Source organism: Mizuhopecten yessoensis, unplaced genomic scaffold (assembly GCF_002113885.1).
Source record: "Mizuhopecten yessoensis strain PY_sf001 unplaced genomic scaffold, ASM211388v2 scaffold10743, whole genome shotgun sequence".
Taxonomy (NCBI): Eukaryota; Metazoa; Mollusca; class Bivalvia; order Pectinida; family Pectinidae; genus Mizuhopecten; species Mizuhopecten yessoensis.
The window spans coordinates 125,817-144,229 of NW_018408699.1; the positions used below are offsets into that span (position 1 = coordinate 125,817).

The 18,413-nt window shown below is 37.3% G+C and overlaps 1 protein-coding gene across 4 annotated transcripts in view; it reads right to left on the reverse strand.

Moving 5' to 3' along the window:
- Positions 1-893: 893 nt before the first annotated feature.
- LOC110462058 (annexin A6-like) overlaps positions 894-18,413 on the reverse strand; it is a 133,897-nt gene continuing 116,377 nt past the window's right edge. For all 4 annotated transcript variants that reach the window (XM_021515841.1, XM_021515842.1, XM_021515839.1 and 1 more), the window contains 7 exons: positions 17,733-17,903; positions 14,010-14,043; positions 7,323-7,471; positions 6,609-6,707; positions 3,320-3,395; positions 3,000-3,112; positions 894-1,798 (listed from right to left, as the gene is read on the reverse strand). In XM_021515841.1, the coding sequence (XP_021371516.1) occupies positions 1,676-1,798; positions 3,000-3,112; positions 3,320-3,395; positions 6,609-6,707; positions 7,323-7,471; positions 14,010-14,043; positions 17,733-17,903 (765 nt within the window). In that variant the 3' untranslated portion in view covers positions 894-1,675. The remainder of the gene's footprint in view (positions 1,799-2,999; positions 3,113-3,319; positions 3,396-6,608; positions 6,708-7,322; positions 7,472-14,009; positions 14,044-17,732; positions 17,904-18,413) is intronic.

Genomic DNA, 18,413 nt, shown 5'->3' on the forward strand with positions numbered 1-18,413 from the left:
TATTGCAAATAAATAGGAATATAACAGAAAAATAAACTATGGTAAGTGTAAGAGTAATAAATGTGACATTGTTAAGGTTTAGATATTGGTGGGTAACTTATGCAATACCTGTACATTGTATTACTAAAGATACAAACTAATTTACATATACAGATGTACGTAACAGGTTTGAATGTAATACAGATCTTTTGTTCTGCTACAAAACATAGCTAAAAATACAACAAAGTCGAGCCCCGTAGTGGTAAACACGGCTATCGGGTAGCGATAATTACCTACCATGTTTCTATCTATAAAAAATCCTATTTCATAAAAAATGTCTTTAATGTTAGAACTCAAAAGGTCACATTTTTACAAAAAACATCAATGTCTTAGAGAACAGCTTCGAAAAATCAATTTGACTGATAGATTTGAGTAGCAAATATTACTCTTAGAAACAAGACCTGACTTAGTTTTGACAGACAAAAGTAGATCCTGGTCGATCAGGTCTTTAAGGATTGTAATATAAACATAAGCTAAACAGGGAAATCAAAGGTGAAGGTTGATTTAGGATGAAATAGAAATTACAATTATCCGTTTCATTTATGACGGTAGTTCGCAGATTCTTTCAGGGAGTGGGTTTTGTATAAAGATGAAGGGATAAGAAAATACAAGTACTACAAATATAACAAACTTATAATGCAGGTCACATTGTAGCATAAATATTATATATTTTAGGTCAACATTAATAATATTGTATCACATTAGTTACATCATAAATACTTATTCTATCATATCAGTTACATTATAATAACATATTATATCACATCAGCTACATTATAATAACATATTATATCACATCAGTTACATTATAATAACATACTATATCACATCAGTTACATTATAATAACATATTATATCACATCAGTTATGTTATAATAACATATTATATCACATCAGTTACATTATAACAACATACATGTACTGTATCACATCAGTTACATCATAAATACATATTCTATCACATAAGTTACATTATAATAACATATTGTATCACATCAATTACATTATTATTGCATAAGTAACATTAGTTTTGTATCACATCAGTTCAATTTGATAAGCACAAAGAGGTCAGAAAAGGTATAAATATTACAGTATTATTGCTTTTATTAAATACCTATAGCTATTATTTATAACAATGTACATTGTATCATGTTTTCAGCAAAAACATAACTTATTATAACCTTGTAATGATGTTCACTTTGCTTCCCTAAAACTTGAACCCAACAACAAAGGCAGACAAAACAATGTTGAGGACTGACTAATGTTGTCATGTTATACAGTACCAACACGTACAACTCTGTTAAATGTTTGAAACCCATTCTACTTTCAATATGTAGATTTGATCAGTGGAAAACATCCCTCAAATGATCTGGTTACTGAGATATATACGTACAGTACTGTATTACCAATGTGAAATACAGGACCTGGTATTGCAGGGTCTGTAACTGGCTGTAACACTATAGTATGATTCACCAAGTATGTAATAAATACTGCTCTTAACCAACACCTTTAGTACAGCAGTCCAGAAAACCAGGAAGTGTAAGTATGTGTTTATCCTATGTTCCGAACATAGGAATGTTGGCAAAAGATCAGTTTAAATTAATTTCTTTGCCCAAATAATACAGTATGTATCAGTTTATTCCCCAACGACTTCCAGGAGCATCTGTTTGTAATCGCCCTTACATTCCGATCGGATCAGCTGAGAGAGATTCTTCTTGTATCGATCCTGTAGCCTCGCTTTGATGTCTCCTAGGTCCTTCTGTCAACACAAAAGTTATTTGTTACTGGTTTATAGAAACTTGGTAAACATTTAGTCAAGCTAGATATAAATTCTCAAGATCCAACAATATGTACCAGGAAGATTTTTGCCTGCAGAGTTTCAATTCTAACCAATTTAAAAGTAAAAATCAATCTACAGCCATTCTTTAATAATTAGATATAAAAGATCTCACAGTAATAATAAAACATTTTGAAAAACACAAAAATCAAATGTTGATATTAGGAGAGTGGGCGAGGAGAATATGAAAAACTTAGGTAGGGAGGGAATTATCAAATCAATAACAGAAGATATATATTAACACCTGTTAAGAGAAACTAATGTGCCATTAATTAATGTAAAGAGTAAAATTGAGTGTGTAGTATAACAGCCCTTTTAAGTAAAGGTTAGTGTGTAGTATAACAGCCCTTTTAAGTAAAGGTGAGTGTGTAAGTATAACAGCCCTTTTAAGTAAAGGTAATTGTGTAGTATAACAGTCATTTTAAGTAAAGGTGAGTGTGTAGTATAACTGCCCTTTTAAGTAAAGGTAATTGTGTAGTATAACAGCCCTTTTAAGTAAAGGTGAGTGTGTAGTATAACAGCCCCTTTAAGTAAAGGTGAGTGTGCAGTATAACAGCCCTTTTCAGGGAGGACACTGTTTGTTTGGGGATTTAATCCCTGGGCCTCCAAACCCTGGTAATTCTCAACAATGCATGTGTATCCTTCCGTGAACTATACACTTGTATATACTCTCAGACTACAGACAAATATACAGACAGTTGACTGATGACAAAGTCAAGTAAACAGTAAATGGATTATACAGACAGTTGGCTGATGACAAAGTCAAGTAAACAGTAAATGGATTACACTACTAATAGTTCTCTTGAACCTTAAATGTCAACTCAGCAAAATGATCTGTCCAGAAAAAAAACCGTTTGAATTTAAAGTTCATGTCCAAAAAAAAATGAAGTGGGAGAGAATAATATAGATCTACATGGGAAGTTCACACTAGAAAGCATCTTGACATTTTGGTAACATTATCACGAGTTCATAATAACAATCTTGCTACATAAAGCCTTGCTTAATTTAACAACAAGTTTCAACCTCTTATTTCCCGCTCTGACCCTTAATTAAGTTCCCTTTCAGCATTGAAATAAAAGCGTTGTTGCAATGTGATAGGTATCTGGTTGGTGTAGTAAATTACCTCTGAGCGCGACACAGTCATTCTAATGAGCATATTGTCATTGACACCCATACTGCTGAAACAGGAATTTAACTTCTCTGCATAGAAATCATGCGGGTCCTGTACTGCCATGGCTGAAAAAAAACACATTTCACAGTTGAAAATGTCCTAAACAGTAATTCACAATCAGGTAACAAAGCCATCACAAAAGATGTTATGAATACTGAATCTGTTAATTCAAATAGTAAATCAAATTCAAATTATTTATGCAAAAACATGTAACAGAAATGCTACAAAGATTGAGGTGTGACACCTAAATCTGTGATAGTTATGGCCCTTACCCAGAGCTATGTATCCATCCTCATCTTCACCCAAGCCTGCTGTGATCAGTCCAGCGTAAATGTCCTGTCCTGCTAACTGTCAACAGAAAATTCCATATTCAACTTTTATAAACAAAAGTGGATGGCCTCAATTATTGAATATTTGGTATCTTGCATCATGTCATAATAAGGATCGAAATATTGAAAAATGTTGGGAAGATTTTTCTTAAAAGATTTGACCCTCTACATATATATGATAATGCTATCACATTAAATGTCAGTAGAAGTTTAAATAAGATGGTGTACAGCGTTTTGCCTCAAAGGAGCACATACTGTATCCATAAACACTGACCATTTACTCAGTCCCAGTATTAATTATGTGTAAGTGTTCATTGATCATTTACTCAGTCCCAGTATTAATTATGTGTAAGTGTTCGTTGACCATTTACTCAGTCCCAGTATTAATTCTGTGTAAGTGTTCATTGTCATTGGCTATTTACTCAGTCCCAGTATTAATTCTGTGTAAGTGTTCATTGACCATTTACTCAGTCCCAGTATTAATTAGGTGTAAGTGTTCGTTGACCATTTACTCAGTCCCAGTATTAATTCTGTGTAAGTGTTCAATGACCATTTACTCAATCCCAGTATTAATTATGTGTAAGTGTTCATTGTCATTGAACATTTACTCAGTCCCAGTATTAATTATGTGTAAGTGTTTCATTGACCATTTACTCAGTCCCAGTATTAATTATGTGTAAGTGTTCATTGTCATTGAACATTTACTCAGTCCCAGTATTAATTATGTGTAAGTGTTTCATTGACCATTTACTCAGTCCCAGTATTAATTATGTGTAAGTGTTTCATTGACCATTTACTCAGTCCCAGTATTAATTCTGTGTAAGTGTTCATTGTCATTGGCTATTTACTCAGTCCCAGTATTAATTCTGTGTAAGTGTTCACTAACCTTTTACTCAGTCCCAGTATTAATTATGTGTAAGTGTTTCATTGACCATTTACTCAGTCCCAGTATTAATTAGGTGTAAGTGTTCGTTGACCATTTACTCAGTCCCAGTATTAATTCTGTGTAAGTGTTCATTGTAATTGACTATTTACTCAGTCCCAGTATTAATTCTGCGTAAGTGTTCACTAACCATTTACTCAGTCCCAGTATTAATTATGTGTAAGTGTTCGTTGACCATTTACTCAGTCCCAGTATTAATTCTGTGTAAGTGTTCATTGACCATTTACTCAGTCCAAGTATGAATTATGTGTAAGTGTTCATTGGCATTGACCATTTACTCAGTCCCAGTATTAATTAGGTGTAAGTGTTCGTTGACCATTTACTCAGTCCCAGTATTAATTCTGTGTAAGTGTTCATTGACATTGACTATTTACTCAGTCCCAGTATTAATTCTGCGTAAGTGTTCACTAACCATTTACTCAGTCCCAGTATTAATTATGTGTAAGTGTTTCATTGACCATTTACTCAGTCCCAGTATTAATTCTGTGTAAGTGTTCAATGACCATTTACTCAATCCCAGTATTAATTATGTGTAAGTGTTCATTGATCATTTACTCAGTCCCAGTATTAATTATGTGTAAGTGTTTCATTGACCATTTACTCAGTCCCAGTATTAATTCTGTGTAAGTGTTCACTAACCATTTACTCAGTCCCAGTATTAATTATGTGTAAGTGTTCATTGTCATTGACCATTTACTCAATCCCAGTAATAATTCTGTGTAAGTGTTCATTGACCATTTACTCAGTGCCAGTATTAATTATGTGTAAGTGTTCGTTGACCATTTACTCAGTCCCAGTATTAATTCTGTGTAAGTGTTCATTGACATTGACTATTTACTCAGTCCCAGTATTAATTCTGTGTAAGTGTTCACTAACCTTTTACTCAGTCCCAGTATTAATTATGTGTAAGTGTTCATTGTCATTGAACATTTACTCAGTCCCAGTATTAATTATGTGTAAGTGTTTCATTGACCATTTACTCAGTCCCAGTATTAATTCTGTGTAAGTGTTCATTGTCATTGACTATTTACTCAGTCCCAGTATTAATTCTGTGTAAGTGTTCACTAACCATTTACTCAGTCCCAGTATTAATTATGTGTAAGTGTTCATTGATCATTTACTCAGTCCCAGTATTAATTCTGTGTAAGTGTTCATTGTAATTGACTATTTACTCAGTCCCAGTATTAATTATGTGTAAGTGTTCATTGACCATTTGCTCAGTTCCAGTATTAATTATGTGTAAGTGTTCATTGATCATTTACTCAGTCCCAGTATTAATTCTGTGTAAGTGTTCATTGTCATTGACCATTTACTCAATCCCAGTAATAATTCTGTGTAAGTGTTCATTGACCATTTACTCAGTTCCAGTATTAATTATGTGTAAGTGTTCATTGACCATTTACTCAGTTCCAGTATTAATTATGTGTAAGTGTTTATTGACCATTTACTCAGTCCAAGTAATTATGTGTAAGTCTTCATTGACCATTTACTCAATGCCAGTAATAATTCTGTGTAAGCGTTCATTGACCATTTACTCAATGCCAGTAATAATTCTGTGTAAGTGTTCATTGGCCATTTACTCAGTTCCAGTATAAATTATGTGTAAGTGTTCACTGACCATTTACTCAGTCCCAGTATAAATTATGTGAAAGTGTTCATTGACCTTTTACTCAGTTCCAGTATTAATTATGTGTAAGTGTTTATTGACCATTTACTCAGTCCAAGTAATTCTGTGTAAGTGTTCATTGGCCATTTACTCAGTTCCAGTATAAATTATGTGTAAGTGTTCATTGACGATTTACTCAGTCCCAGTATAAATTATGTGAAAGTGTTCATTGATCATTTACTCAGTCCCAGTATAAATTATGTGAAAGTGTTCATTGATCATTTACTCAGTCCCAGTATTGATTCTGTGTAAGTGTTCATTGTCATTGACCATTCACCCAATCCCAGTAATAATTCTGTTTAAGTGTTCATTGACCATTTTCTCAATCCCAGTAATAATTCTGTTTAAGTGTTCATTGACCATTTGCTCAGTCCCAGTATTAATTATGAGTAAGTGTTCATTGACCATTTACTCAATGCCAGTAATAATTCTGTGTAAGCGTTCATTGACCATTTACTCGGTTCCAGTATTAATTATGTGTAAGTGTTCACTGACCATTTACTCAGTCCCAGAATTAATTCTGTGTAAGTGTTCATTGACCATTTACTCAGTCCCAGTATTAATTATGTGTCAGTGTTCAGACATGTATCTGTATTAACAGAACAACAATGATCCAGACTTACTTTTTGATATTCCTGGAATGTTGCTTTCACCTGAGCGTGGCTGGATTTGACCATTAGGTCAACGTAAGTTTTATCCTTAGGATGGACTGCCTTACCGTCCTGAAAGGACAATAATTTAATTTTTGTATTCAAAATAATACTGCATTAAAGAAACATGTCATACAGATGTATACAATGAAAATCTGAAAGGCCATATGCCCTGAATATGTATTTTTTTTTCTCAATATAAATAATACAACATTCTAGATTTTTTTTTACATTATCCAAAATATATATAAACTCTAGCAGTTTCTTTTAGATGTATAAATAATTTGAAGCAGACTGTGACTAATTCGTACATACAATTTGTAATTTGAAGCAGAATGTGACTAACCCGTACATATAATTTGTAATTTGAAGCAGACTGTGACTAACCCGTACATATAATTTGTAATTTGAAGCAGACTGTGACTAACCCGTACATATAATATGTAATTTGGACCAGACTGTGACTAATTATATATATAACCCATACTTTTAATTTGTAATTTGAAGCAGACTGTGACTTACCCTTGTAATTTGAAGCAGACTGTGACTAACCCGTACATATAATTTGTAATTTGAAGCAGACTGTGACTAACCCGTACATATAATTTGTAATTTGAAGCAGACTGTGACTAATTATATATATAACCCGTACATATAATTTGTAATTTGAAGCAGACTGTGACTAACCCGGAGTAACATGTTTGCGTCCTGTTTTGCCTGTGCCTGGTTGACCGGTCCAGTCTCCCTATCACCTGACCATACCGCCACCAACATATCTGCGAAGTCTGAGCCGCTATCCTCCTTTCTGATTTCACTCTCCACATCAGCCTTGTAAGCTGTCAATCACAACATATTCATCTGTAACTTGAAAACTATAAATGACCTTGTCTAAAGTTGTGAATCAGATTCCAGGTCATCTTCGCCTTGACGACTGAAATACTATGCAAGCAGGTCTAAAGCTGTAATGTCAGGATCTACATTAGCCAAACAGAATTGAGGAGGTACGGTAACTACATTAAAAGTACAACAATCAATAAGGTTTTTTCAATTGGGTCAAAATGTAGTTTTTGTTGGGAATACATTAGACTAGTTTAATAAGCATTGATCCTGCTAGTCTTCAAACTGAACTTGAGCATCGAACACAAGCATCATGCATGTGCTAAACTTATATTTCAGAAACTATTGACAGGCTGATCTGTTGTTTTGAATCTAGTCCCATTATTGTCATAATGCAAGCAAACCTCAAGTTTGCTTATTTCCCATTGATACTGAGAGAAAACATTGTCAGAAGCATGCCAGCCAATCAGAATAAAGGAATCGTATCACCGGGTACAATAATGTAGCCTAATTAAATATGTCATTTTTTTGCTCATCTCCAAACTTAACTTTGTTAGGCAAGCATACATTGTTTAGTTGAATTACATGAATATAAAGGGAATTTATTGTCCAGAAAGTGTGACAGATGGACAAACTAAAAACAGTACTGAGCAGTGTTTGAAAAAAACACCCATTAACAAAACAGAAACCGTATATATTTGACCGCATCTAAATCCATCAACTAATTATATATAATGCACCAGTAGTGTATGTTTGCAACCATATATAGTATGGGAAGTAATTCCTTTTCAGTTGATTTGGGCATGTAGAGTAGAAAAGTAAATCAAGGAAAGCACACTGAAAGATAGGACACTGATAATGTAAGAAAAGCTGCAGTGGTACATATAATACTTTTCTGTTCAGAGCATAAAAGTAAAAACACAGCAGAAAGTGACCATCAAAAGTCCCACACTGACATCAATACGCTTCAACAAAGCTTATACAAAACGGTATACAGATTTGTCTACAAAACAATACTACTTAAAGCAAACAGGAGAACAGACAAACAGGCAAAAGACAGACATGCAGACAGTTGCATGTGGACAGACAAGCAGACAGGTGGATTAATAGACAGGAGAATAGACAAACAGGCATGTGGACAGACACACAGACATGATGACAGACAAATAGACAGGAAGATAAACAGACAGGAGAATAGACAAACAGGCAAAAGACAGACAAGCAGACAGGTGGATTAATAGACAGGAGAATAGACAAACAGGCATGTGGACAGACACACAGACATGATGACAGACAAATAGACAGGAAGATAAACAGACAGGAGAATAGACAAGCATGCATGTGGACAGACAGAATGACAAACAGACAGGAGGATCAATAGACAGGAGAATAGGCAAACATGCATGTGGACAGACAGAATGACAAACAGACAGGAAGATAAACAGACAGGAGAATAGGCAAACATGCATGTGGACAGACAGAATGACAAACAGACAGGAAGATAAACAGACAGGAGAATAGGCAAACATGCATGTGGACAGACAGAATGACAAACAGACAGGAAGATAAACAGACAGGAGAATAGGCAAACATGCATGTGGACAGACAGAATGACAAACAGACAGGAAGATAAACAGACAGGAGAATAGGCAAACATGCATGTGGACAGACAGAATGACAAACAGACAGGAAGATAAACAGACAGGAGAATAGGCAAACATGCATGTGGACAGACAGATTGACAAACAGACAGGAGGATAAACAGACAGGAGAATAGACAAACAGGCATGTGGACAGACAGAACTTACAAACAGACAGGAAGATAAACACACAGGAGAATAGGCAAACATGCATGTGGACAGACAGAACTTACAAACAGACAATGTGGCATGTAGACGGACAGACAGGATGATAGACAGACAGGAGAACAGACAATGTGGCATCTGGACTGTCACACAGACGGGAGAACAAGAAAACAGGCATAAGGACAAACAGGCAGGACATATCAAAAACAGGAGAACAGACAGACAGACAAAACAAAGGATCAGGACAGACAGACAAAACAAAGGATCAGGACAGACAGACAAAACAAAGCATCAGGACAGACAAATACACATAGCACCACTTCTGAGGATCAGGACAGACAAACACACATAGCACCACTTCTGAGAGATTATGAGCACAGTAGGACTAGAGCAGATATGATACCCTGCCTGGATTCTATAAATCTGAGCTGGTTGAAGGCAATGAGGTTGTTTCTTTCAAGTCTTGTCACTGAAGAGCCAAGATAAATGACACTTCACTAATGAACACATCATAGTCTGAGAATAGCAATGTCTTAACACAAAACTCATGAATAAATTATTGGTCAATCAAGATGAGGAGTCAAAATATAGGAAATTGGTGCTAAAATGCTGTTTTATTGTCAACATACAGATAGAAAACGGGACAATATCCTATGCACTCATTATATACTCTTGTCACAGTGATGTTTCCTTATCACACAGGTTGTCAGCCAGACAATATGTCCCTATGTCGTTGTTCACACTGCTTGTCAGCCAGACAATATGTCCTTATGTCGTTGTTCACACAGGTTGTTAGCCAGACAATATGTCCTTACGTCGTTGTTCACACAGCTTGGCAGCCAGACAATATGTCCTTATGTCGTTGTTCACCCAGCTTGTCAGCCAGACAATATGTCCTTATGTCGTTGTTCACACAGCTTGTCAGCCAGACAATATGTCCTTATGTCGGTGTTCACACAGCTTGTCAGCCAGACAATATGTCCTTATGTCGTTGTTCACACTGCCATGCATACACTAACTCACTTACAACAGATACAAACAAATTAGCTTTTATCCAATTCTTTTCTGGTCACAATGTGGGGACACTTGCGAAGTTGAAGTACATGTATACCATCGAGGTTTTTCATACCATTTCATGCAAAATTCAATGTTCAGTCCCCAATGTATTAGGGATCAACCATGGTGACCAATTTCCTGAAGCCTTCAAAGAGATTTTTGTTTCATGAAAAATCCTGAAATATATACTTTATTACTGAAAAGTGTTTTGACTAAATATTCCTTCAATTGTCAGCCATTTCCAGAGCACAGATATGCTTATTACAAATGTGTTGTAAGTAACCACTGCAAGGATGCGCTGGGCACAATAAATTAAAAATGCTTGTCCGTACCTCCCCTGGTCTATTTTTAGTCAGTGATCGTGACCTTAAACAATTTTTTTAAACCCCTTTTGCATATGACAGTGTATCCCCATGTTGAATTTCAAAAAAGATAAGTCTCAAGCTTTCTGAGAATATCTCTGCATTTATTATACAGTTAAAGTATGGGATTGAGGGATATAGCAAGTTTCTTGTGTCCCGAGACCAGGTCTCTTTCCCGAGGCGAAGCCGAGTGAAATGGGCATGGTCAAGGGACACCAGAAACTTGCTATATCCCTCAACCCCATACTTTAACCATTTTATTATACCGATACACACTTAAGAGATAGTTTTAACTAGGCAATATTTGTAAACCCTAAGCTGTATAGCTTCACGTCCCAACTACCCTTTTGATGGCAATGGAGCCGAATGCTTCCGAGTTCGGTAGCAAGCCTCGCCCACCTCGCGCTGCGCTTCCGAGTTCGGTAACAAGCTCCGCCCACCTCACGCCTGATTGGCTCGGCGGAAACACTCGAGTGTAGGTGTGTTTTAGTTCCCAGACTAACACACAGGACTAAAACACAGTCACGCAAAAGTGGGGATATATTCGATCTAACTAATTACTTTTATATAGAGTAAATAAAGCAGAGGTATTATACAGTTAAAGTATGGGGTTGAGGGATATAGCAAATTTCTGGTGTCCCGAGACCAGGTCTATTTCCCGAGGCAAAGCCGAGGGAAATAGGCATGGTCAAGGGACACCAGAAACTTGCTAACATCCCTCAACCCCATACTTTAACCGTTTTATTATACCGATACACATACACTGCAGAGACAGTTTTAACTAGAAATTATTTGTAAACCATAAGCTGTAGATCACAATGGAACCAAAAATGCTTCCAAGTTCGGTAGCAAGCTCCGCCCACCTCGCGCGTCGGTTCCGAGTTCGGGAACAAGCTCCGCCCACCTCTTGCCTGATTGGCTCAGCGGAAACACCCGAGTGTAGGTGTGTTTTAGTTCCCAGACTAACACACATGACTAAAACACAGTCAGGCAAAAGTGGGGATATATTCGATTTAACCAATAACTTTTATATAGAGTAAATAAAGTAGAGGTATAATAAAATAATATAAGACACCTGCACCTGATGCAGGGCTTTACAAAAAGCAGCCCCCAATACCAAATTCTACCAATTAAACTCTGTTGGCAATTAACCTTGTTATAAAGTGTCATGATAATTTGTTCATAATTACTCAATATATTCAGCACATTGTGTGTGAAAATCTTATATGGGCCACAAATCCAAAAAATTAAGGTCAGATAAAAGTTGTAATCAAACTTTTCCTAGATTTCTTAGTAATTAATTTTTGAAGAGGTTTGGAAAAATCCTTTCGTGAAATTACTAAATATTACTTTGAGTTGGCAATGTACACAAAATTCCTTCAAAGGCAAAAATTCCAAAAACTATGGTCAAATAATAGCAGTCATAGTAATTTGACTTCTTACTGTATAAAGTTTGAAGTTAATCCTTACCAGTAATTACTCAAAATATTCAATGTATAATGTATGTCTGCCAGAATACTGTATGCATACCCGGATACTATATACCAGCCCTGATACTGTATGTCTGCACGGATACGGTATGTCTACCCAAATACTGTATGCATACCCGGATACTATCTACCAACCCTGATACTGTATACCAGCCCTGATACTGTATGTCTGTACGGATACGGTATGTCTGCCCAAATACTGTATGCATACCCGGATACTATATACCAACCCTGATACTGTATGCCAGCCCGTATACTGTATGTCTGCACGGATACGGTATGTCTGCACGTATACTGTATAACAGCCCAGATACTGTGCTCCTGCCCGGATACTTTATGCCAGCCAGTATATTGTATGCCAGCCCGTATACTGTATGTCTCTCCGGATACTGTTTGCCTGCCCGGATACTCAAAATCTGTTATACAGTATCAGTACATACTGTATGCCAGCCTGGTTACTGTATGCCAGCCCGGATACTGTATGTCTGCATGAATACTGTATAACAGCCTGGATACTGATACTATATACCAACCCTGATATTGTATACCAGCCCTGATACTGTATGTCTACATGAATACGGTATGTCTGCCAAAATACTGTATGCATCCCCGGATACTATATACCAACCCTGATACTGTATGCCAGCCCGGATACTGTATGTCTGCACGGATACGGTATGTCTACCCAAATACTGTATGCATACCCGGATACTATATACCAACCCTGATACTGTATGCCAGCCCGGATACTGTATGTCTGCACGGATACGGTATGTCTGCACTTATACTGTATAACAGCCCAGATACTGTGCGCCTGCCCGGATACTTTATGCCAGCCCATATATTGTATGCCAGCCCGTATATTGTATGTCTCTCCGGATACTGTATGCCTGCCCGGATACTCAAAATCTGTTATACAGTATCAGTACATACTGTATGCCAGCCTGGTTACCGTATGCCAGCCTGGATACTGTATGTCTGCATGAATACTGTATAACAGCCTGGATACTGTATAACGGCCTGGATACTGTATGCCAGCCCGGATTCTGTATGTCTGCATGAATACTGTATAACAGACCGGATACTGTATAACGGCCTGGTTACTGTATGCCAGCCCAGATACTGTATGTCTGCACGGATACTTATAACAGCCTCGATACTGTATGTCTGCCTGAATAATGTATATCGATCTGCACAGATACTGTATGCCTACCCGAATGCCCATCCACTCATGTGAAAACATATTACAACCCCCATTTAATGGGCATATAAAATTACAGTAAAGTTCATTGAAGGAAAGCTTAATAGAAATCTGGTTATGTCAGGGACAGTGATGTGATTTCATTGAAGGAAAGCTTAATAGAAATCTGGTTATGTCAGGGACAGTGATGTGATTTATAGGTAATGAAAATTGAGCCCTACTTGATTAAACACAATCTAATAGATGTTATTGACCACACAACATTCCCTTCCATCATCAGACCTCTGACGGTCGTAAGGCTAGGACAATAAACACGACAGTGATTCATCGCATGGACAAGTCTGTTTCGTGATCACAAAACAACAACCTTTCTATCTCAATTTGTCTGTGTATGCTGAAGACAAATAATTATGGGTCTTAAGTCTTTCAACTTATAGCTACAAATTACATACAGTTTTGGCTGAGTTCCCCACACAATAAAGGAGCTCCCGCTTTGTGAGAGAAATCATAGACACGTCCCTTGGGTAAAACACAAACCTTAAAAACAATGATTTTCTATGGCTGTTAAAAATATTTTCCTTTCTTTTCTGAATTTCAGAGAGAAAAAAATATATGTAACCAACCTTTTTTGTATTGATCAGCTATTGCCTTCTTTTCCTGAAAGTATAAATAAAACATCATGGTTTGTAATTTTTACCAGATAGATGTCTTACCAAACACATTAAAATCTGCATCCATCAATATACGCCCACTTTATTTGTTAAAGATATGTTTTTGTTTTGTATTTGTAAATTATATGATAGTGGTAAACCGTTATATCGCCAACTTAAAGGTAACTTAGTGTCAGTGTAACCACATGTATCTAATGTTGTACCAACACCCATCCCCAGGAGAGAAGCTCCGAGCGTAGACAAATATAAAAGGCTCCAGGGCCAAATCTAAACATCTATTTCAAGCCGACATATCCAGATTGAATTTTCAAGGACAAACAGTTATTTGAAATAGTGATGTGGGTTGTCCTCTGGCTGGCTGAGTTCTATATATACATATACCTATTATGCCACTGTCATAATCAATTACCAGGTAATACTGCTTCAATGCAGAATATATAGAAGTAAAACATGCAGCAGCGTACTTGCCATTTTTTTTAAAAAATTTCCATGGGGGAGACTCTGCATACTTGATATTAAAACAAATAATAGGTGTGTATACACCCCCTAGAAACAAATAATAGGTGTGTATACACCCCCTAGAGACAGAATAATAGGTGTGTATACACCCCCTAGAGACAAATAATAGGTGTGTATACACCCCCTAGAGAAAAATAATAGGTGTGTATACACCCCCTAGAGACAGAATAATAGGTGTGTATACACCCCCTAGAGACAAATAATAGGTGTGTATACACCCCCTAGAGACAAATAATAGGTGTGTATACACCCCCTAGAGACAGAATAATAGGTGTGTATACACCCCCTAGAGACAAATAATAGGTGTGTATACACCCCCTAGAGAACGAATAATAGGTGTGTATACACCCCCTAGAGACAGAATAATAGGTGTGTATACACCCCCTAGAGACAAATAATAGGTGTGTATACACCCCCTAGAGACAAATAATAGGTGTGTATACACCCCCTAGAGACAGAATAATAGGTGTGTATACACCCCCTAGAGACAAATAATAGGTGTGTATACACCCCCTAGAGACAAATAATAGGTGTGTATACACCCCCTAGAGACAGAATAATAGGTGTGTATACACCCCCTAGAGACAAATAATAGGTGTGTATACACCCCCTAGAGACAGAATAATAGGTGTGTATACACCCCCTAGAGACAAATAATAGGTGTGTATACACCCCCTAGAGACAGAATAATAGGTGTGTATACACCCCCTAGAGACAAATAATAGGTGTGTATACACCCCCTAGAGACAGAATAATAGGTGTGTATACACCCCCTAGAGACAGAATAATAGGTGTGTATACACCCCCTAGAGACAAATAATAGGTGTGTATACACCCCCTAGAGACAGAATAATAGGTGTGTATACACCCCCTAGAGACAGAATAATAGGTGTGTATACACCCCCTAGAGACAAATAATAGGTGTGTATACACCCCCTAGAGACAGAATAATAGGTGTGTATACACCCCCTAGAGACAGAATAATAGGTGTGTATACACCCCCTAGAGACAAATAATAGGTGTGTATACACCCCCTAGAGACAGAATAATAGGTGTGTATACACCCCCTAGAGACAGAATAATAGGTGTGTATACACCCCCTAGAGACAAATAATAGGTGTGTATACACCCCCTAGAGACAGAATAATAGGTGTGTATACACCCCCTAGAGACAGAATAATAGGTGTGTATACACCCCCTAGAGACAAATAATAGGTGTGTATACACCCCCTAGAGACAAATAATAGGTGTGTATACACCCCCTAGAGACAGAATAATAGGTGTGTATACACCCCCTAGAGACAGAATAATAGGTGTGTATACACCCCCTAGAGACAAATAATAGGTGTGTATACACCCCCTAGAGACAAATAATAGGTGTGTATACACCCCCTAGAGACAGAATAATAGGTGTGTATACACCCCCTAGAGACAGAATAATAGGTGTGTATACACCCCCTAGAGACAAATAATAGGTGTGTATACACCCCCTAGAGACAAATAATAGGTGTGTATACACCCCCTAGAGACAGAATAATAGGTGTGTATACACCCCCTAGAGACAAATAATAGGTGTGTATACACCCCCTAGAGAAAAATAATAGGTGTGTATACACCCCCTAGAGACAGAATAATAGGTGTGTATACACCCCCTAGAGACAAATAATAGGTGTGTATACACCCCCTAGAGACAAATAATAGGTGTGTATACACCCCCTAGAGACAGAATAATAGGTGTGTATACACCCCCTAGAGACAAATAATAGGTGTGTATACACCCCCTAGAGAAAAAATAATAGGTGTGTATACACCCCCTAGAGACAGAATAATAGGTGTGTATACACCCCCTAGAGACAAATAATAGGTGTGTATACACCCCCTAGAGACAAATAATAGGTGTGTATACACCCCCTAGAGACAGAATAATAGGTGTGTATACACCCCCTAGAGACAAATAATAGGTGTGTATACACCCCCTAGAGACAAATAATAGGTGTGTATACACCCCCTAGAGACAGAATAATAGGTGTGTATACACCCCCTAGAGACAAATAATAGGTGTGTATACACCCCCTAGAGACAAATAATAGGTGTGTATACACCCCCTAGAGACAGAATAATAGGTGTGTATACACCCCCTAGAGAAAAATAATAGGTGTGTATACACCCCCTAGAGACAGAATAATAGGTGTGTATACACCCCCTAGAGACAAATAATAGGTGTGTATACACCCCCTAGAGACAGAATAATAGGTGTGTATACACCCCCTAGAGACAAATAATAGGTGTGTATACACCCCCTAGAGAAAAAATAATAGGTGTGTATACACCCCCTAGAGACAGAATAATAGGTGTGTATACACCCCCTAGAGACAAATAATAGGTGTGTATACACCCCCTAGAGACAGAATAATAGGTGTGTATACACCCCCTAGAGACAGAATAATAGGTGTGTATACACCCCCTAGAGACAAATAATAGGTGTGTATACACCCCCTAGAGACAGAATAATAGGTGTGTATACACCCCCTAGAGACAGAATAATAGGTGTGTATACACCCCCTAGAGACAAATAATAGGTGTGTATACACCCCCTAGAGACAAATAATAGGTGTGTATACACCCCCTAGAGACAGAATAATAGGTGTGTATACACCCCCTAGAGACAGAATAATAGGTGTGTATACACCCCCTAGAGACAAATAATAGGTGTGTATACACCCCCTAGAGACAAAATAACCCTTTAAAATGACATATTTTGAGTTGTTCTTTCAGATGAAATCTTTATATCTTAATTAGTATATAGGAACAGTTAAGCAAATTCACTGGTTGAAAATACTTATTTTAAGGCTCCAAAATCGGAGGTCTCCCTCCTAAATAGGAAGTCTCCCTCCTAAAAAGGGAGTCTCCCCCCTAAATAGGGAGTCTCCCTCCTAAAAAGGGAGAGTTACAAGTATGCAGCAGGAATAGCATATTTGTTGTTCTACCACAATGAGCCCAACCCTAACCTGACCTTCCCCATCCCACAGCAGGATCAGAATAAAAACATTCCATGTGAACGTCCCTTTACTTCACCATCACACATCTGACAGATCAGTGTTATTGGTCAGTTGAGTCACTTTATCCACAGGTGATGTCCCGATCAGTGTCACTTACCTGTTTGTCACGGGTGACAATGATACCTATCAGTGTGCCATCCCTTATGCCCATTCCGTCCAAGGCCTCGTGTATACTGTAAGCATCATACTCAGCTGGGGTCTGTAGCAGCCCCTGTAGGATTTCCTCAGTGTCCCCTTGTAGCACCCTCCCCAGCTCCTTCTCTAGGTCCTGTTGCAAAAGGAATCCAGATTCTAAATATTTGCTACTTTACTTTGAAATCAATAACTCCTTCAGAAATTAAAATTACTTCTAGATTTGAAGTAACTCAGCAACTGTCTTGCTAAATCCGATTATGAACTTGCAGAATTTGATGTGTTATAAATATTACAGTTCTAACCCAAATTAAAACATACTGTGTAAAGGGCCTGTCACACACTACTGATGTACCTCGGTGGGAGGGACTAAACCAGAGCAAAATTTTTACAACGGCGAGAAAAATTGGCAGAGCTCCGGCGAGAAAGCAATTAAAAAACAAGGTTACCGCGAGCGGTATATAATACGCCCGTCACACATTGAATGAGCAGTTGTTTGTATGATTGAAATATATGAAGTATTTGTGAGTAATTGATATTAAAAGAGAAATCATTCAACATAACTGGTAGATCAATGAGTGCAATACAACATCATGGAACGCATGCATCGCATTAATGAAACCAAGGGTAATAACTCCAGTAATTA